The sequence below is a fragment of the Mus caroli genome, chromosome 9, assembly GCF_900094665.2.
Source record: "Mus caroli chromosome 9, CAROLI_EIJ_v1.1, whole genome shotgun sequence".
Taxonomy (NCBI): Eukaryota; Metazoa; Chordata; class Mammalia; order Rodentia; family Muridae; genus Mus; species Mus caroli.
Genome location: NC_034578.1, coordinates 22,933,494 through 22,950,002, shown reverse-complemented (window position 1 = coordinate 22,950,002; position 16,509 = coordinate 22,933,494). Strand labels below are relative to the sequence as shown.

The window sequence follows — 16,509 nt, the reverse complement described above, 5'->3', positions numbered from 1 at the left end:
AGGCCATTTTCCCTTCCTCTCCCTCCCCTCCACCTCTTTCTTTTATGCGGTAGATGAAACTCGGACCTCCTATATGCTAGGTTAATGCTGTTATGTAGCTATATCTTAGCCTGTTTTCCTTTTTTATGATTTTTTTCATCTATTTTATTTTCTTAGGATTCTACAGAGACAGCAGAAAAATGAAACCTTTCGTGGATGTCTTCAGTAGTTGAGTTAAAAATTGGTATTGTTGGCTAGGATGCCAGTATGGGGAATACAGGAAGGGTGTAAATGGGACAAACTCATTTCCCTTCCCTCAGCATTCCCTAGGAAGACATGGTTGTATTAGTTCATCTCTGTTCTCCAGTTACTGTTTTAATCGGTTCACGATCAGTACGAACTTTTGGGTTTGGAGTTTAAAAAAAAACAAACAGTTGAGGTATAAATTGCCATATGATAAACTGTGTATATTTTAAATATGTAATATCTAGCTTGGTAAATTTAGCATATATGAAAGGCCTAGCAACCACTACCATATCAAAAATAGTGACTAGAGCCACAATCTCCGGGTGCTTGCAGTGAACGTAGCCACCAGTCTGGCTGTCCCCAGGGGGTCTCCCACCACGTGCAGGGTTTCCTCGCAGACACATGTGTCACCACAAGAATCCTAGTCTTCCCGTGTGATCTCTCCCTTTGTCACCCCTTCTTTACTGCACCCCATTCTTCTTGGGCACTGCACACATACTTGTATGTATACTAGTTTGAATTTCCTGCAGGTTCAAAAAGGGTTTTATTTATTCAAAAATTCTTAATTTTGTGTATGAGTGTATCAGTGTGTGTGTGTGTGTGTGTGTGTGTGGCGCGCGCGCGTGCATGCTTCTGAGTGCAGTGCCTGCAGAGGGCAGAAGCCTGGACTGCTGGATCTCCTGGAGCTGGATTTACAGGTACCTATGAGCTGTCATGTGGGTCCTCAGCCAGAATGTGCTCTTAACCCAACCACTGAGCCCTCCCACCAGCCCGTTTCCCGAAGCGTTCTCTAGCTGAATGAAATCTGGAGAACTCTTGGATCAGGCTTCTCTCACATTACTGTTGGGGGAGAACTAGAGTGCACTGTCCTCTCAGATGCACTTGTCAGTAGGTTCCCCCAACCCCCCAACAGGGATCCCAGGGAATGAGGTTCTGGTATTTGTAACTGTTTCCTTTGTCACATTGTGTCCTCCAGCGTAGCTTCCTGAGAATCCTAGCTGATTCTTTTGTTAATTTTCTGTACAATAAAGTTCACTCTTTATGATCTTTAATTCTAACTTCTCCACAAATGCTTAGTCATGTGTTCCCTGTTGCAGCATTATACTCCAGGAATCCCATTATGCCATCCTTCCTGGCATCTTTTGATTCTTTCTTTCTCTCTCTCTTTCTTTCTTTCTTTTGTTTTTTTTTTGTTTTTGTTTTTCAAGACAGGGTTTCTCTGTATAGCCCTGGCTGTCCTGGAACTCACTCTGTAGACCAGGCTGGCCTCGAACTCAGAAATCCACCTGCCTCTGCCTCCCAAGAGCTGGGATTAAAGACATGCACCACCACTGCCCGGCTTGATTTTTTTCTTTTTTAATTAAAATAATTTATTTCATGCATAGCATATATGTTTAAGCTGAATCAACAGAGACAATGTCATGGTCACTTTTTCACTGTGGCTTTGGACATAAAAAGTGTGTAGATTAGGCAGGACTAAATTTTGAACTTTGATACCTGAAATTACTGGTAAGGAACTTAGCTAGGAAACCCTCGCTTTGTTTTCATTCTGGGCTGGAATGGTTGCCTTCAGCATGAGCCTGAATTGTTTCCTGCTGAAATAGCACCTCTCACTTTCTTACCCATGGCAAAGCCATTTAAAACAAACAAGTAGGAGTTAGCCAGGGGAAGGCTGCTGCTTCCTTAGCATGGAGCCTGCCACCATTAATACTTGTGAATCCCCTTGGTTGCAGGGACCCAGCCTTCCAAATGTGCCGTTGGTTGCATTTTCTTTTCTACCTCTTTAAAAATATTTTTTTTCATTCTTGCCTTTTTCATGTACTTGTGAATTTATTTATTCAGTGAACTTTAGATATTTAGTCATGATTATATGTATGACATTAAAGTATAGTGGTTACTCCTAATTGCTTGTTTCCTTAAACTACACATAAAACTACAATGTTTATTTTGAATCATATTGACATTAATTTGTATACTATATTTATGTAATTTATACACTGAATAATCATGCATTTCTTTAATGCTTTCTTTCCGTTTGTGAGGCACGGTCTCAGTGCAGCGCAGACAGGTCTCTGACTTGTGCATTCTGACCTTATCTCAGATGCTCCGCTCTCAGCTCACTCTGCTCAGAGTTGGAATTACAGGGACCCGACTAGCCACCTAGCTCATGGGAATATTTTTCTTATTCATTGAGGAGAGAAAAATACAACCAAGCTGCTTTATTTCTAAGTATATAACTCAGTAGCAGTGAGTTAGAAAAATCTTTCCTGTAATAGACAAATTCTTGGTAGTGTATAGTCTTGTCCTATTTTGGTGGGACTGAGCTGAAGTTAGCCTGTACACATGAGAATTGAACTTACTCTTTTTTTTTTTCTTCATAAAACCATTCTTAATTTTCCTGGTCCTTCAATTTCAGTTACACAGGATGCTTTTAGACCATGTTTATTTTTCTTTTAACATGTTAAAGCTGAAAGTCGTGTAGCTTGAATATGTTTCTTACTGCTAGGACAATGGGATAAAGAAATCTCATCCCTTCTTTACAGTGGTTCTGAGCATGAAGTGGAGAATCCACTTACACCTAAAGTCGGTCCATCCTCCTCCCCTGCCCTTGACAACAGCAGCTAAGGTTGTTTCTGTGTATCTCCTCAGGCTGCAGAGCCAGAGAGGGCCTTGGAGAGTGTAAGCAAGATGGAAGATTATTGCAGAGCTTATACAGTTGGAGTGCAAATATAACTTGGTATATATTTGAATCGAATTGAATATATTTCATTTGAATTAAATCGAGTAGATTCTTTGTAGCACATATTCTTGTCTTGGAATTCTGATACCAGAATTTGTAATGACATGCAAGTAGTGTTTACAGGACCGGCTCACAGAGTCGCATCAGGCAAGGCTTCCAGTCAGTTTAGTGTTAGGGGTGATGTATTTGCAGGTGAGATGCTCTACAGAACAAGAATATACCTTGACACATGCTGTATATTTAGTCATCACCATTGTCATGCCTCAGTACCTCCAAGGTGAGTCTCATGGAAAAGATGTCTCTCTGAGCTTTCGATTAGTCTGCTGTTAGCAGCCGATGATGCTGGGCTTACGAACATGCTGACTAACCTCTCTCTCCTAAGTATGTTATAGCTCTATACTGGTTTCAGCTAAAGCTGGACTCTTGCAGGGATGCCGCCCAGCTCATTTGTTGTTGTATAAACTTTTTGAATGATTAAAAAGGATGGAGGCCAACAATCAATTACAAAAAGAGGTAGGCTAGTACTCTGGGGGAGTCTTTCCCTTCCTGTTTCCCCTTCTGCCTTTCTGCCTCCCGACCCTGTCCTCAGGCCTACTTGCTATTTTGTTCTTCCTCCATTTTTCCTGGAAGAGTGTTTGGTGCTGATGGAGTGCAGAGGCGGCATCCCATTGGTTTAGTACTGAAGAGTGTGTGTAATGCGGGTACCCCTTTTCTTCTCAAGGTCTTTCCTCAGAGTGAGTGCACACAGTACTCCTCCCCTCTACAAATCCCAGACCTCTTTCAAGTGTACAAAGCAACATCTTAGAGAAAGGAGAGGAGTGTGTGCGTGTGTACGTGCGAATGTGCACTCGTGCGTGTGTGTGTGTGTGTGCGCGTGGTCACTTCTTCCAGGGCGGCTATTTCTTTACTCATGTTTGTCTCAGGCATTATTAGACAGTTTTACTATTTTGATATTAATCATATTTGTGCTTAAGAAATCTTTGGTGGAGCTGGAGAGAGGGCTCAGCAATCAGGAATGCATATTGCTCCTATAGAGGACCTGAGTTTGACAGGCAGCACCCATATCAGGTGGCTCAAAGTCACTGGTAACTCTAGCTGTAGGGGATCTGATGCTCTCCTTGGACTCAGAAGGCATCCTGTGCACCTTCTACCTCAATATATACACATAATTAAAAGTAAAAGTATCTTTAAAAAAATAAATCTTTGGTGTTTTGAGTTAGGAGATAGTAGAATCAAATAGAAACAGCATCTGGTCTGATTTATGGGATGTGGTGAGCTGTGGCTCTGGCTCTGTGCTCTGAGAGTCCCTCAGAGAACTCTTCTGGGCATGTGTACAGTGTATGTGAACATAGGAGATCCTTTTAAGAAGTACCACAGGCAGAGCATTAGCATGTCAGCATCCTTCAGAGAAGCAGGTCTCCAGAGAAGAGGTATGCTAAGGAATTGTGTTGAGGTTATGAAAGCTGACATGTTAGGAGTGTACAGTGCATCCCCTGAGCCTGGTGACCCTGGAGAGACAGTGATGTCACCAGGCCCAAAGACATTTTGCTGAAGAACTTCCTCCTACATGGGGAGGGCGCTCTTCAGTCTATTTAGATCTGCAGCCAATTTTAGGATAAGATCTAATGATACCAGAGAACCCAGAGCTCCACAGTTTAAATAGTAATGCTTTGCAAAAGCACCCTCCACATTGACACATAAAATTAGCCATTCAAGCCAGATTTATTTTTAATTCTTCTTGTTTGCTGATCCTTGTGTGTGTGTGTGTGTTTTTTTTTTTTTTTTTTTTCCTTTTTCCCTTTTCCTCCTTCTTCAAGATAATAAGGTTTCTCTGGCTGTTCTGGAACTTGCTGTGTTTACCATGCTGGCCTTGAACTCACAGAGCTCCACCTGCCTCTCTCCTGAATGCTGGGATTAAAGGCGTGCGCCACCACTCCCTTTTTTTTTTTTTTTTTAATTTTTAAAGAAAGACAGGGTTTTGTTGTGTATCCCAAGCTGGCCTAAGACTTCTATTCATGCTGTCCTCTCAGGTGTATTACTAGGTAGACTTACACTTCATTTCTAAGGATCTGTTAGATTGTATTGCCATTTAGTTTGGCCTTGATCACATTGGTGGTGTAAGCAGGACTTAGCTGTGCTGTGGTCGGTCAGAACCTGCTTTGAGTGATTTATGTCCTGCTGTATGTGTAGATGGTTCTGGACAATCGCACTCTGTGTTCACTCTCCCTCAGTTCTTGCCCTTAAATTCCTGGACAGTTGGCTACTGTGCTGTGACACTGTTGAAATGCTGCTTTATAGTGAAATATGTTCCTGTACGGTGGCTTTCACTGAACAAGTCCAAGCAAGTGTTCAGTTCTGAGCAGTAAACGCGCAGTTAATGTCCATGGATAACCCGTGTTGCTGTTTTATATTTAGACTTGAGCCCCAGTGGGCCAGCACAGTCCCACAGTGCTGTGTGCTGACGTGATATTCTCGGCTTGAGTCCTGCTTAGGGGAAAGTTTTCTTTTGAGCAGGAGACAAAGTGAACAGAGTGCCAGAAAGCTAAATATAAATTCTCTGAGAGCCAGTCACACATAAACTAGGTTTTAGCAACAACATATTGTAGACTGAAATAAGTTTAAAAGAAAAATTTTATCCTGGTTTATAGTAATTGGTATAAAGTGCAGTTAAATAATTTTCCATGAAAAACTAAGCCTACTGATCTCCTCTCACGGCTGGCCCTGTAGGTAAATAGAGCCACTGTTAGAGATAGAGACCCCTTCTCCCATTATTGTAGTGGTTTAGTCCTGTGTCAGTAGATCAGTGTCTGGTTTGCATGGCTTTAATTTCAAAGAAAGAAGAGAAAATGAAGGAAGATGCATAGTTTGCACTGAGATGCTGAGCAGTCACCCTTGGAACTGAGTTCTCTCGAGTGTGTGACAGCCCTTAGAACATTCAACTAGAGCGAGTGAGTGAGCGAGCAAGCGAGCAGACTGCAGAGGAGCGGACTGCAGCACTAACAAGAGTGTGGGCTGAAGCTCAGGCCATTCCAGTTCCACACTTGTCATGGCTTAAGTCTGGGCTTGCCACAGTATTTTATGTTATTGGCTGGTCTGGCTTGAGGCTCTAGAAGCATTTTATAGCCAGTCACTCTGGGGCGGTAGGAGGAGACTTGAGTGTCCCAGGCTGGGCAACAGACTGTTTTTGAGTGTAACTACAGATCGGGGCCTGGCTCCACTGAATGAGTTGCTGCTCAAGGCTTCCTGGGTAACACAAAGTGTAAAAACCTCCAGGCATGTTTGGCAAGACCTAAGGATGTACGCATTCCATGTGTGAGCGTGAGGGGTTGGACAGTGGTCCTTGCCTTCACCTATTTAGTTAGCATGGTGGCTTCACTGTGGTGTTTTCATCTGTGCACGCCTGTAGATTTGGCTCACACTTGTCCCTCCTTCTGCCTCTGCCCACCTCCCTGTCTACCCACCCAGCAATTCAAAAACATCCCTTTCTGAGTCTGGCTTAGGGAAATGGTATTTTAAGCAAGTGAAGGATTGGCGTATTGCTTGCCTGCCATCCTGGCCCCAGACCCTGGCAGTCTCTAGGTCTCTCAACACTGAGGAGGAAACTGCAGTTCTTTTCACAGGTGCCTCAATTGTTCCCGGTAAGGAAAGGGAAGGGGAAGCGGAGAACACAGCAGCTCTGGGTGCTGGCCACCAGGAAGGCCACGTGAACGTCAGAGCGACAGCGCTTCCTCTTGTGCCTTATCATCCTCATCTTGCCTGTTCCCTGCCCTCTCCCTTAGCCCAGTTCCATGTTGTGAGCGGGAGGAAGAGTTGTTGGGTTGGTGAGGACTGTGCCAACTGCACATCACATCAAATCCTTTTTAAAGCCACTTCCCTTGCAAACTTGTCTGAAAAGGGACTTTTGTAGAACAATGGGCTATCAATTTAGACTTCAGGGTCTGATTCATGTCTTCCTTTTAGTATAAAATCTCCATTATGTGGATCTGTTGCTGTCTCTTTTATTTCTGGGTAGCTTTTTAGCATTGTTTTCTATAAGAAAATAAAGTAAATCATGAAGTAGAAATGATAAGTCCAAACTCCTGGGCTCGATTCTTGCCTGTGCTTGTTGCCAGTAGGCTCTGTCCCCTGCCTGGGAAATACATGCAGTAGTCGTCACTTGGAGAGTGTGGGAGGCTGAGTCAGTGCTGAGAATGTTGTTAGATAGTCCCAGTGATGCTCAGAGGTGCAGTTCATTAGAATCCCAGCAGCATGGTGTGCCTCCTTGCCCTGCTCCATCGCCTGTCAAAGTACTAGGGGAGGGAGGGGTACAGGCTTTGCTGGGTCTTTTCTCTACCATAAGCATCACTTTGCAGGTAGGATAATTCCTTTAGCAGAATAGTCAGCTGATCTACAAGAAGCAAACCATTGTAGTTGGTGCCTGTCAAAATCATGCTGTCTGTAAGTTTAGGTCACATTTCTGGTCTGCTCTGCGTACTCCTTACTTGCTGCTCATATGTGACATCTTACACTCTTTAACTGGTGAATTTTCATGTGACATTCCTTATCCTGACTATTGTTGCTTTCCCAGGGAAAGCACAAATTTGCCTTATGGGTATAAGATCCAGAAGGGTGGGGTGCTGGTAATTCTTGGAGCTAGCTTCTTAACCAGCGGATATGAACACTCAGAAATGACCTGAAGTACTCTGACCCCTCTCGGCTTCGTTTGCTTTGATGAGATATGCGGATGTCAACTTTTCTCTGCTTGCTCTCATTGTGCTACAAATAACCTGTGGTTGGTGCATTGTAGGATGTCCTTGTGTGGGGACCATTTTAGCCTTTGGGAAGTAAGTAGCCAGATCACAGATAAGGGGGTTCCAGGTGTTTATTATCTCCTCCTAACTCTTGCTTTCTGAGACAAGGTCTCACTTAGTAGCCCTAATTGGCCCTGAATTTACTATGTATCACAGTCTGGCCTCAAACTGAGTCACAGGCTTGCGCCACCACTCCTAGCCCCTTGCTTCTTTCTTTTTATTTATTATTTTAAAAAATATTTTATTTTTGACAACTCCATGCATTTATACAATGTTTTGATTGCATCTCCACCTCCTCCCAATACCCCATCCCCTCCTACACTCTCCCTTGCAGCTTCTTGTCTTCCCTGTTTTTGTTGTTGTTGTTGTTATTAATAACTAGTTACGTTAGTGCTCTTCATATGCACATGAGTGACTGTGTGGACATCCATTGCAATATGAGCAACCTATCAGCATCTGCAAAGAAAGTTTGACTCCTTTTCTCTCAGAAGACTTCAGTTGCCATTACTTCCTCTGAAAGAAGTGGGGCCTTACTTAGGCCCTCCCTCAGCCACATAGGGATTTGTTGACTGGCTTGATCTTGTGCTGGTTACCCGCACAATAGCAACCACAGACCCCATGAGTCAATGTATGCAACAGCTATGGCACGTCCAGAAGCAAGCATTTGACATCTCTCCTCTCCATCCCGTTTGTTGTGTTCTTTCTGCCTTGTTTTGCAAAGTTCCCTGAGCTCTGGCTGGTGGGAAGTTGCAGTGGATGATGCTTGCATAGCTGAGCACGGTTCCGTCATTATACCTTGGAACAGTTATGAGTCTGGGTTAACTGTGCACTTGGAAAGGAAGCTTCCCTGTCCAAGGTGGAGAGAAGCGCAGGTCTATGCACAAAACCGTCAAGCTTCAGAAAGCAGTTTGACAGCAAAGCAACAGCTAGAGGATCCCCAAGCCAGACGCTTTTGACCAAGTTCCTAGTGCCAGACATGAAATACTTCCTGTGGATCAGGGTTGCTCGCTCACAGTCACACCACTATTGTACCAGGGCCATACATTGCCAGCAGGTCAATATTGTAGCACGCAGTGTCCAGCACTGGGTCAGGCCATTGATGTCTTCTCTCTTTAGCAGCCTACATAGCACCTTCTGGCAACAGTGTAAGCTAGTTTCCTGGTCAGTTTGAGTTGACTTCTCTATATCCTGCATCTAAAGCCAGTAGTATCTTTATCAATTTGGACTTACGTCAGGTTAGTGGACAACCAAGAGCAGTGCCAGTGGCCTGTCCTGGTTTTAGTGCCTCTGAGGCCTTTATGACCAACAACTCACAGGGAAGTCTGTGTTAGATCGCAGTGGCAAGTCTGGGGCGTGTTTTCTTGATTAATGATTGATGTGGGAGGGCCCAGCCTATTGTGGGTGGTGCCACCCCTGCCCAGGTGGTCCTGAGGCATATTGGAAAGCAGGCTGAGGAAGCCATGAGGAACAAGCCGGTAAATATCATTCTTCCATGGCTTCTGCTTCCGGTCCTGCCTTGACTTCCCTCAGTGATAGAGTGTGAAGAGTTGTAAGATAAAATCAATCCTTTCTTCCCAAGTTGCTCTTAGTCATGGTGCATTATCAGCAATAGAAACCCAACCTAAGACACTAAGTGCCATTTAAAAATAAAATACAGGCTAGAGAGATAACTTGGTCAATAGGACGCTTGCCTTGAAAGCACTGAAGACCTTTCTTAGGTCTCTAGAGTTGTGTCAGATGGCAGGTATGGTGGCACACATCAGTCATCCAGCGCTGGTAGATCATTGAGGGTCACTGACCAGACATTCTATCCTAATCCGGGATCCCAGACCCGTGAGAGACCCTGACTCAAACAACAAGCCTGTGAAGCCTACCCAGGGTAGCTGTAGCAGAGAGGCTACACCGAGGCCCATTAGGATACACACAACAGTCTCTCTGTTCAAAGCTTGCTGGGTCTTAGTTAGTGCTGTTCTTTGCTGCCATGAGTACTAATAATGGGTGTTTTTTCTACTTTCAAAGCTCTTCCCTTAAGTTCTTCTAGAATATGAGAAACAAAAGGATGTATCAACTATTGTTTGCCCTGTGTTTTGTGATGGACATCCATGTTTACATGGAAGGAAAAGTTGTGGCCTCCACCCAGAGTTTCTTGCTGTTATGGGGCTGTCTGATTTTACTTTTCTTTTTTCCTTTAGGCTGCATGATAGAGGCAGTGAATCTCAAATCCAGCAACCGAAACCCAGTGGTACATGAATTTGAAAGTAAGTACAGGAAACATGGAGAGGGATGGGGCCCCCTAGTGGACACTGGGCAGCTCTGCAGCCAACCCAGCACCTGTTCTATTGTGTTTATTGTATTGATATATTTGTTTGTTTGAGATAGGATCTCATTGTGTAGCTCTGGCTGACATGGAATTCACGACAGAGACAAGGCTGGCCTGGAACTCACAGAGGTCTGTCTGTCTCTGCCTTCCAAGTGCTGGGATTAAAAGTGTGTACTACCACACCCAGTCTATTATCATCTAAAAAATATTTATTTGTGACTGTGAGCCTGTCTATGTACAGGTACAGGAGGATACTGCAGAGGTCAGAAGAGGGCCCCAGATCTCTAAGAGATGGAGTATAGATAGTTGTGTGCAGGAAATTGAACTGCTATCTATCTGCAAGAGCAGTCAGTGCTCTTAGCCACTGAGCCAGCCCTCCAGCCCCTACTTCCCTGGGGACTAGCCAAGAATGTTCGACTAGCAACACACTCTGCAGGTTACATTGGCTGTCATCTGTTTCCTGCCTATCCTTGTATCTATACAACAAAGAAAGCTCATATAATAGATGCCGGTGTCTAAGGGAAGGTGTGTTCCCTGTAGTGAAATCCTTACTAATGTTTTCATTGGTTTTCTGGCAGAAACTCATCTTGGAAAGTTTAAGCTTATAAGTTTAAGCTTATCTTTCTCTCATTGCTCTCCAGGTGTGGAATTGTCTTGCATCATCACGGACTCACAGACAAGTGACCCTAGGATTGAATGGAAGAAAATCCAAGATGGTCAAACCACATATGTGTATTTTGACAACAAGATTCAAGGTATGATCCCACTGTCCTCTGCACTACTCCTATTTTGTCTGCAGGTTGTGGAATTTATTTACAGTAACATTTCCCCAGACTGCTAGCCTGCTCCTGTGGCTAGGAGTGCTCTGACTTTTGAGTTTATTGTTGGAGAAAATTTCAATTTTAGCATTGATATTTTGAGCCTGCCTGTACCTCTACAGTACAACTTCAACAAATCCCAGCTCCTTAGTAAGGACCTGGATCTCTGTACAGATTGCTTGAGAAATCACAGCAAACTATTTAGCCATGTTGTTGTGGCCCACGACAGACATGCTGTGAGGGGGTGCCCAAAGGGATTATTATAGCAGTATCACACAGGATTGAGCTCCACTGTGTCCAGTGTCAGGCCTGGGGCCTCCCTACACTGACCTGAAGCAGGAAAGTATCTGGGGGCAGTAGTAACATAAGCTACCATATGATGGCGAGGAGGAAGAGGAGGGGACTGAGAGCCAGGGATCAGGACGTAGGCTGCAGAGTGCTCAGGCAGTCTACAAGATAGCAAGCGCTGCATGGTGAGAGATATAATGGCAGGAAAGAATGCTACATATGGACACATATGTGAGAGCTCAGCTTCTGAGAAGAGCTGTCACCAGAGCCTGGCTGAGAGGGTGATGAGGAAGATGGGAAGTGCACGGGATGTCTGGACAGCAGACACTACCCATCAGAGGTGCTAGGAGAAGCAACAGAGACTGGAGGTGATCATAGCTCCGAGCAGGACCAGATCACATTGCCTTTGCAGAGTCTGGTGGGAGGGGTTGCTAAAATGGCTGAGCTGAGGTAGCGCCACTGGAAATGCAAGGGAGAATTGCAAGGAGGATCGGCTGTGCTGAGGGATGGAGTGCTGGGGCCGTGAGAGGCAGAGTCGGATGTTACTTTCCCTCTGGCAGCAAGGGAAGGAGAAAGAGGAGGTCCCGTGCAGGTACGTTCAGTTTTAGTGAAGTCGTGGGTATTGTGATCTGAGTTCTACAGGTTTCAGGAGTTGTTGCTCTTAAAAATAGTTTGTTGGCTTCAGCGGTAGCTCGGAGGTACAGTACTTACCTAGCATTTATGAAACTCTGAATTCAGTTCCTAGGATTGAGGGGGGAAACAAGGTCAAACCCCAACAACTTACAAGGGCTGTATGTGTAGCTCAGCGGTAGCACCCTCTAGAGCTCCCAACTGCAGGGAATCTGACACCTCCTGGCCTTCACAGGCCGTGAACGCATGCATGTGGTGTGTAGATAAAACATTTCCACACCAAGAATATAAATAAGGAAGTCTTTTAAAAAAAGACTCACATATTAAAACTATAAAAACCTAATGAGTTTTTGGAGGGGAGGCTGAGGCTAGAGGGATGATGGAGTTAAGAGTGGACTCTTGCCGAGGACTGAGCTCAGTTCCTAGTACCCACTCCAGCAGCCTGTAACTCCAGCAGCCTGTAACTCCAGCTCCTCCATAGGCTGCAGGGGCTATGCTCACACCCGCACATACCCAAACTCAACGCATATAATAACAAATAGTAAAAATACATCTTTATGAAAACTCATTTCCCTAGTGGGGTAGGGTGGGCAGAGTGATGGACCACTGATCTGTACGTATGAGGCCCTGAATTATCACTCGCATCACTAACAATTACAGCTTTCTCTTTGTAGACATCAGAGGTGTTACTCTTAGCCATAGGAATGGTTACCCTAAAGGACACGAACCACAGAGAGGCAGGAGGGTGGAGGCTGGACTGGTACTGTGCCTAAGACACGGGTTAAACCTGTTACTCCTGTTACCCCTGTCACACTTGTTACTCCTGTTATACCTATTACTCCTGTCCCCCTTGAAGTGTAAAAGTTGGCTTTTATACTCACATAGAAATGGACCACCCTGTCAATCCCAGAACCTTTCCGTAGCCCATGCCATGCAGTCAGGGCCCTCCCCTCACCTCTTAGCAGCCCTTACCCACACACCTCTTAGGCGATGTCATGTAAGGCTTCTTTCACTTAGCACAGGACTTAGTTGTTCCCTTCAGTGGTGGGGTCACTGGTCACTGTGTGGGCGCCATGCATCAGGTGATGTTCAGGTGCTGATTTTACACTGGCTGTCATCAGTATTCTGCACTCATCTCTGTGTGAAGACAGACCAAGTACACAACTACTGGGCCACATGGTGGCTACATGGTGAGTTTTTGAGATGGCTTTCCAAAGGAGCATCACCATATTTATTTATTTTTTTAAATTTTATGTGTGTCTTTTGCCTGCATATGTCTGTGCACTGTATCTGCATGCTGGGTGTGCAGAGGTCAGAAGAAGGCATTGGCTCCCGTGGAATTGGAGTTATGTATGGTTGTGAACCCACATAGGTTGCTGGGAACCAAACCTGGATCCTCTACAAAAGCAGTAACTGACTTAATCACTGAGCGAGCCGCGTGCTCAGCCCTGGCTTCTCCATTTACACTCACGCTTTGGTGCTTCCACCATAGTCACACACACACTTGTGGTCATCTGACCTTTATCTTAATAGTCTTAGAGGGTATAAGGTATCCAAGTGGAGTTTCATCTCTCCATGTGCAAAGTGGGCAGTGTAGGTTTTCTTGGGAGAAACCTCATTAACTATTAGGTGCATTTCTACTGAGTTGTAGAGTCATACATTGCAGAGGCAAGTCCTTTTTCTGATTCTGTCTTTCACACAGGGAGGGACAGGACAGACAGCACTGCAGTCTTCTTGCTCTGCTATCAAGTCCAGCCCCACAGTCTTCCAGTGTCCAGTATCTTGTGTCTTCTTTTTTATAGGAGACCTGGCAGGTCGCACAGATGTGTTTGGAAAAACTTCCCTGAGGATCTGGAATGTGACACGGTCGGATTCAGCCATCTATCGCTGTGAGGTCGTTGCTCTAAGTGACCGAAAAGAAGTTGATGAGATTACCATTGAGTTAATTGTGCAAGGTAGGCCCCATTAATGTGTAGCATCTCTACTGGCCAGCCCTATGAGTCAGCCCTTAGCTCTAGAATAAGAGACTAGCTCATATTTTGATTCATTCCTCCAGGGCTGTGTTCCTGGGGCTATCTGCGGTTTGGAAGGGGGTCACTGAGGCTGTCTAGAGTTGGGTTGGGAAGATGAGAACACGCACCTGCTGTGTTCCTTACCAGCCTTAGGGATCTGCCTTTGCAGCCTCCTTTTCAGCTTACTCCTGAAGGTAGAAGAACTGGAGACTGAGATTGGACACACGGGCTGGAATGACTTCAGAGTGAGCAGGGTGCAGGGTGCAGGCAGTGGATGGGCTGTGGCCTTCGGGGCCCCTTTATTACACTAGGTTTTGGTATGATGGGCCTGTGCTGAGATTTTAAACACCAACCCGTATTTTGCCTGCAGTGAAGCCAGTGACCCCTGTCTGCAGAATTCCAGCCGCTGTACCTGTAGGCAAGACAGCAACACTGCAGTGCCAAGAGAGCGAGGGCTATCCCCGGCCTCACTACAGCTGGTACCGCAATGATGTGCCACTGCCTACAGATTCCAGAGCCAATCCCAGGTTCCAGAATTCCTCTTTCCATGTGAACTCGGAGACAGGCACTCTGGTAAGATCCCTTCCAAGGTGAGGAAGCAGATGCGTTTGTTGGAACCTAGGATGCCTGGAAGGAGAACCAGGGAGGCTCCTTTTCAAGGCAGAGGCAAAACCTAGAACATCAGAAACACTACAGGAAAGGTGGCTTTGGCTTTTCTATAAATAAGTGTTAAGGGTAAAACAAAATGGAAACCTGTACATCTGGATGAGAACAGGGAGCAGGTAAATAAGTGGGTTCATGTTATTAGAATCCTAGTTTGAATAATCAACGGAACATATACACCATGTGAAGGAAATGTGCTTACTGGGCAGATGTTTGATATTAAGCCATTATCAACAGAATTGATAGTTCTGTTAGTCCTTAAGTTTAGGACTTATCTTGTAGTTCTTAAGTCCTTATCATAAAGAGATATGGATTAAATATGTCTTGAATTTGCTTCAGAATAACTCCTGGTGCCTGGTGGTGGTTGGCATCACATGCCTTTAGTCCCAGCACTCAGGAGGCAGGCGGATTTCTGTGAGTTTGAGGCCATCCTGGTCTACAGAGTGAGTTTAAGGTCAGCCAAGGCTATACAGAGAAACTGTCTCAAAACAACAAAAAACAAAAAAACAAAAAACAAGAAAAAAAGCTAACCTACTGGGAGGTAGGAGGTCACATGGGAGTGAGAAGAAAATGCAACAGCATGGCTTAGCCATCTGCAAAGGACATGCTGGCTTTGAGGCACTTCAGCAGGGAGGGTGGCGTCCTGGTTTGTGAAATACCCAACTTCAGGGAGTGATCGGGTGAATCGTGACTCATTCTAGGGTATTGGTATTTGCTTAAGGAGAGCTGCTAGGATCCCTTGGACTTCAGAGGGACAGTGAAATGGGCTGCTTGTGGCCTAGCTTTGCCTAGCTTTGCTCTCTCTGCATCCTGAAGGGAGTTCCTTGTGAAGCTCTGATGCAGGAGGGAAATGGTGAGGACAGTAGAGCTGCTGGTGAGCGGACTGCTTTGTGGCTTCAGTGGGGCATTGGTGTGGTGTCACCCTTGATGTCTGTCACTCAGTTTGTCCTGTTGAGTGAAGTAACACTTTGTCATTTCTAAAACAGGTTTTCAATGCTGTCCACAAGGACGACTCTGGGCAGTACTACTGCATTGCTTCCAATGACGCAGGTGCAGCCAGGTGTGAGGGGCAGGACATGGAAGTCTGTGAGTCACTTGAAAAGATTACACTGAAGATGAAAGTGAATAGAACATTTAAGTTGAATGTTAGCTCTGCAGCTGACAGGGGACTCATCAGATCCTCGGAGAGCCTGATGGGAGTATAAAAGAGCAGGAGGTCTAAATGAGAAGATGCGCAAACCAGCTTCCTGGGGGCTTGGGTGTTGGGAACATGTTGGCATAGAACTTGCACCAGGTGTAATACATTTTTTTTTGGTACACGATTGAAGCATCAAAAACATTTGCGTAGGGAGCCCTGATGGGAATCTAGCCAGAGTAGTTATTTTTGCAGGAAATCAAAAGCCTCATTCTTTTCTCCTGTGATGTCATCATTAGGTAGTGGGCTCTTGGGGAGGTGTTGGGAGGAAGTGGATAGGGTGAGCTAAGCCACTGGGTTCCTTCCTTCATTCTTAGTTGTGGTCACTCCAGAGCAGTGTTTCCCTAGCCTGTTGGAGGACTGTTGCCTACATCATGCAGGGGTCACTGGAACTTGCCACAGTGTCTGTGCCCATATCGCATTCTAATGCATGTCATCAGTCCAGTTTGGAGAATTACTTTAGGGTACTCACTGCTGTAGGAAGGTGTGCATAGAGGGAGAAAACCTTTAGAGCCTCTGCCTGGAAGAGTGCAGGGGGTTATATGAGGGCCAAGGACAGGCAGCAGCTGAAGTAGAAGGTCAAGTTTGCATTTAATGTTTTTACAGCTAAGATTTGAAGCTTTCTTTTCCTCATCTCCAGCAAAGGCTGGCTGTATAAATTAGGAAGGTTACTTTACTTAGGGCTCCTGGCTCTTGAGGCTATATATAAATATAGCCATTTCTCCATAAGTAATATTTACAAGACTTTAAAGCCTTTTATACACTGGTAAGCATCTCTCAGTGGCTTTGAGTGTAACTGCTTTTGAACCATCTACATTTCAGTATGTT

The 16,509-nt window shown here is 45.1% G+C and overlaps 1 protein-coding gene across 1 annotated transcript in view; it reads left to right on the top strand.

Moving 5' to 3' along the window:
• Nucleotides 1-16,509, top strand: part of Jam3 (junctional adhesion molecule 3) — a 54,054-nt gene that overhangs the window by 35,748 nt on the left and 1,797 nt on the right. Inside the window, exons 2-6 of the mRNA XM_029482060.1 lie at nt 9,948-10,013; nt 10,717-10,830; nt 13,614-13,766; nt 14,194-14,396; nt 15,473-15,572. Of these exons, the coding sequence (XP_029337920.1) occupies nt 9,948-10,013; nt 10,717-10,830; nt 13,614-13,766; nt 14,194-14,396; nt 15,473-15,572 (636 nt within the window). The remainder of the gene's footprint in view (nt 1-9,947; nt 10,014-10,716; nt 10,831-13,613; nt 13,767-14,193; nt 14,397-15,472; nt 15,573-16,509) is intronic.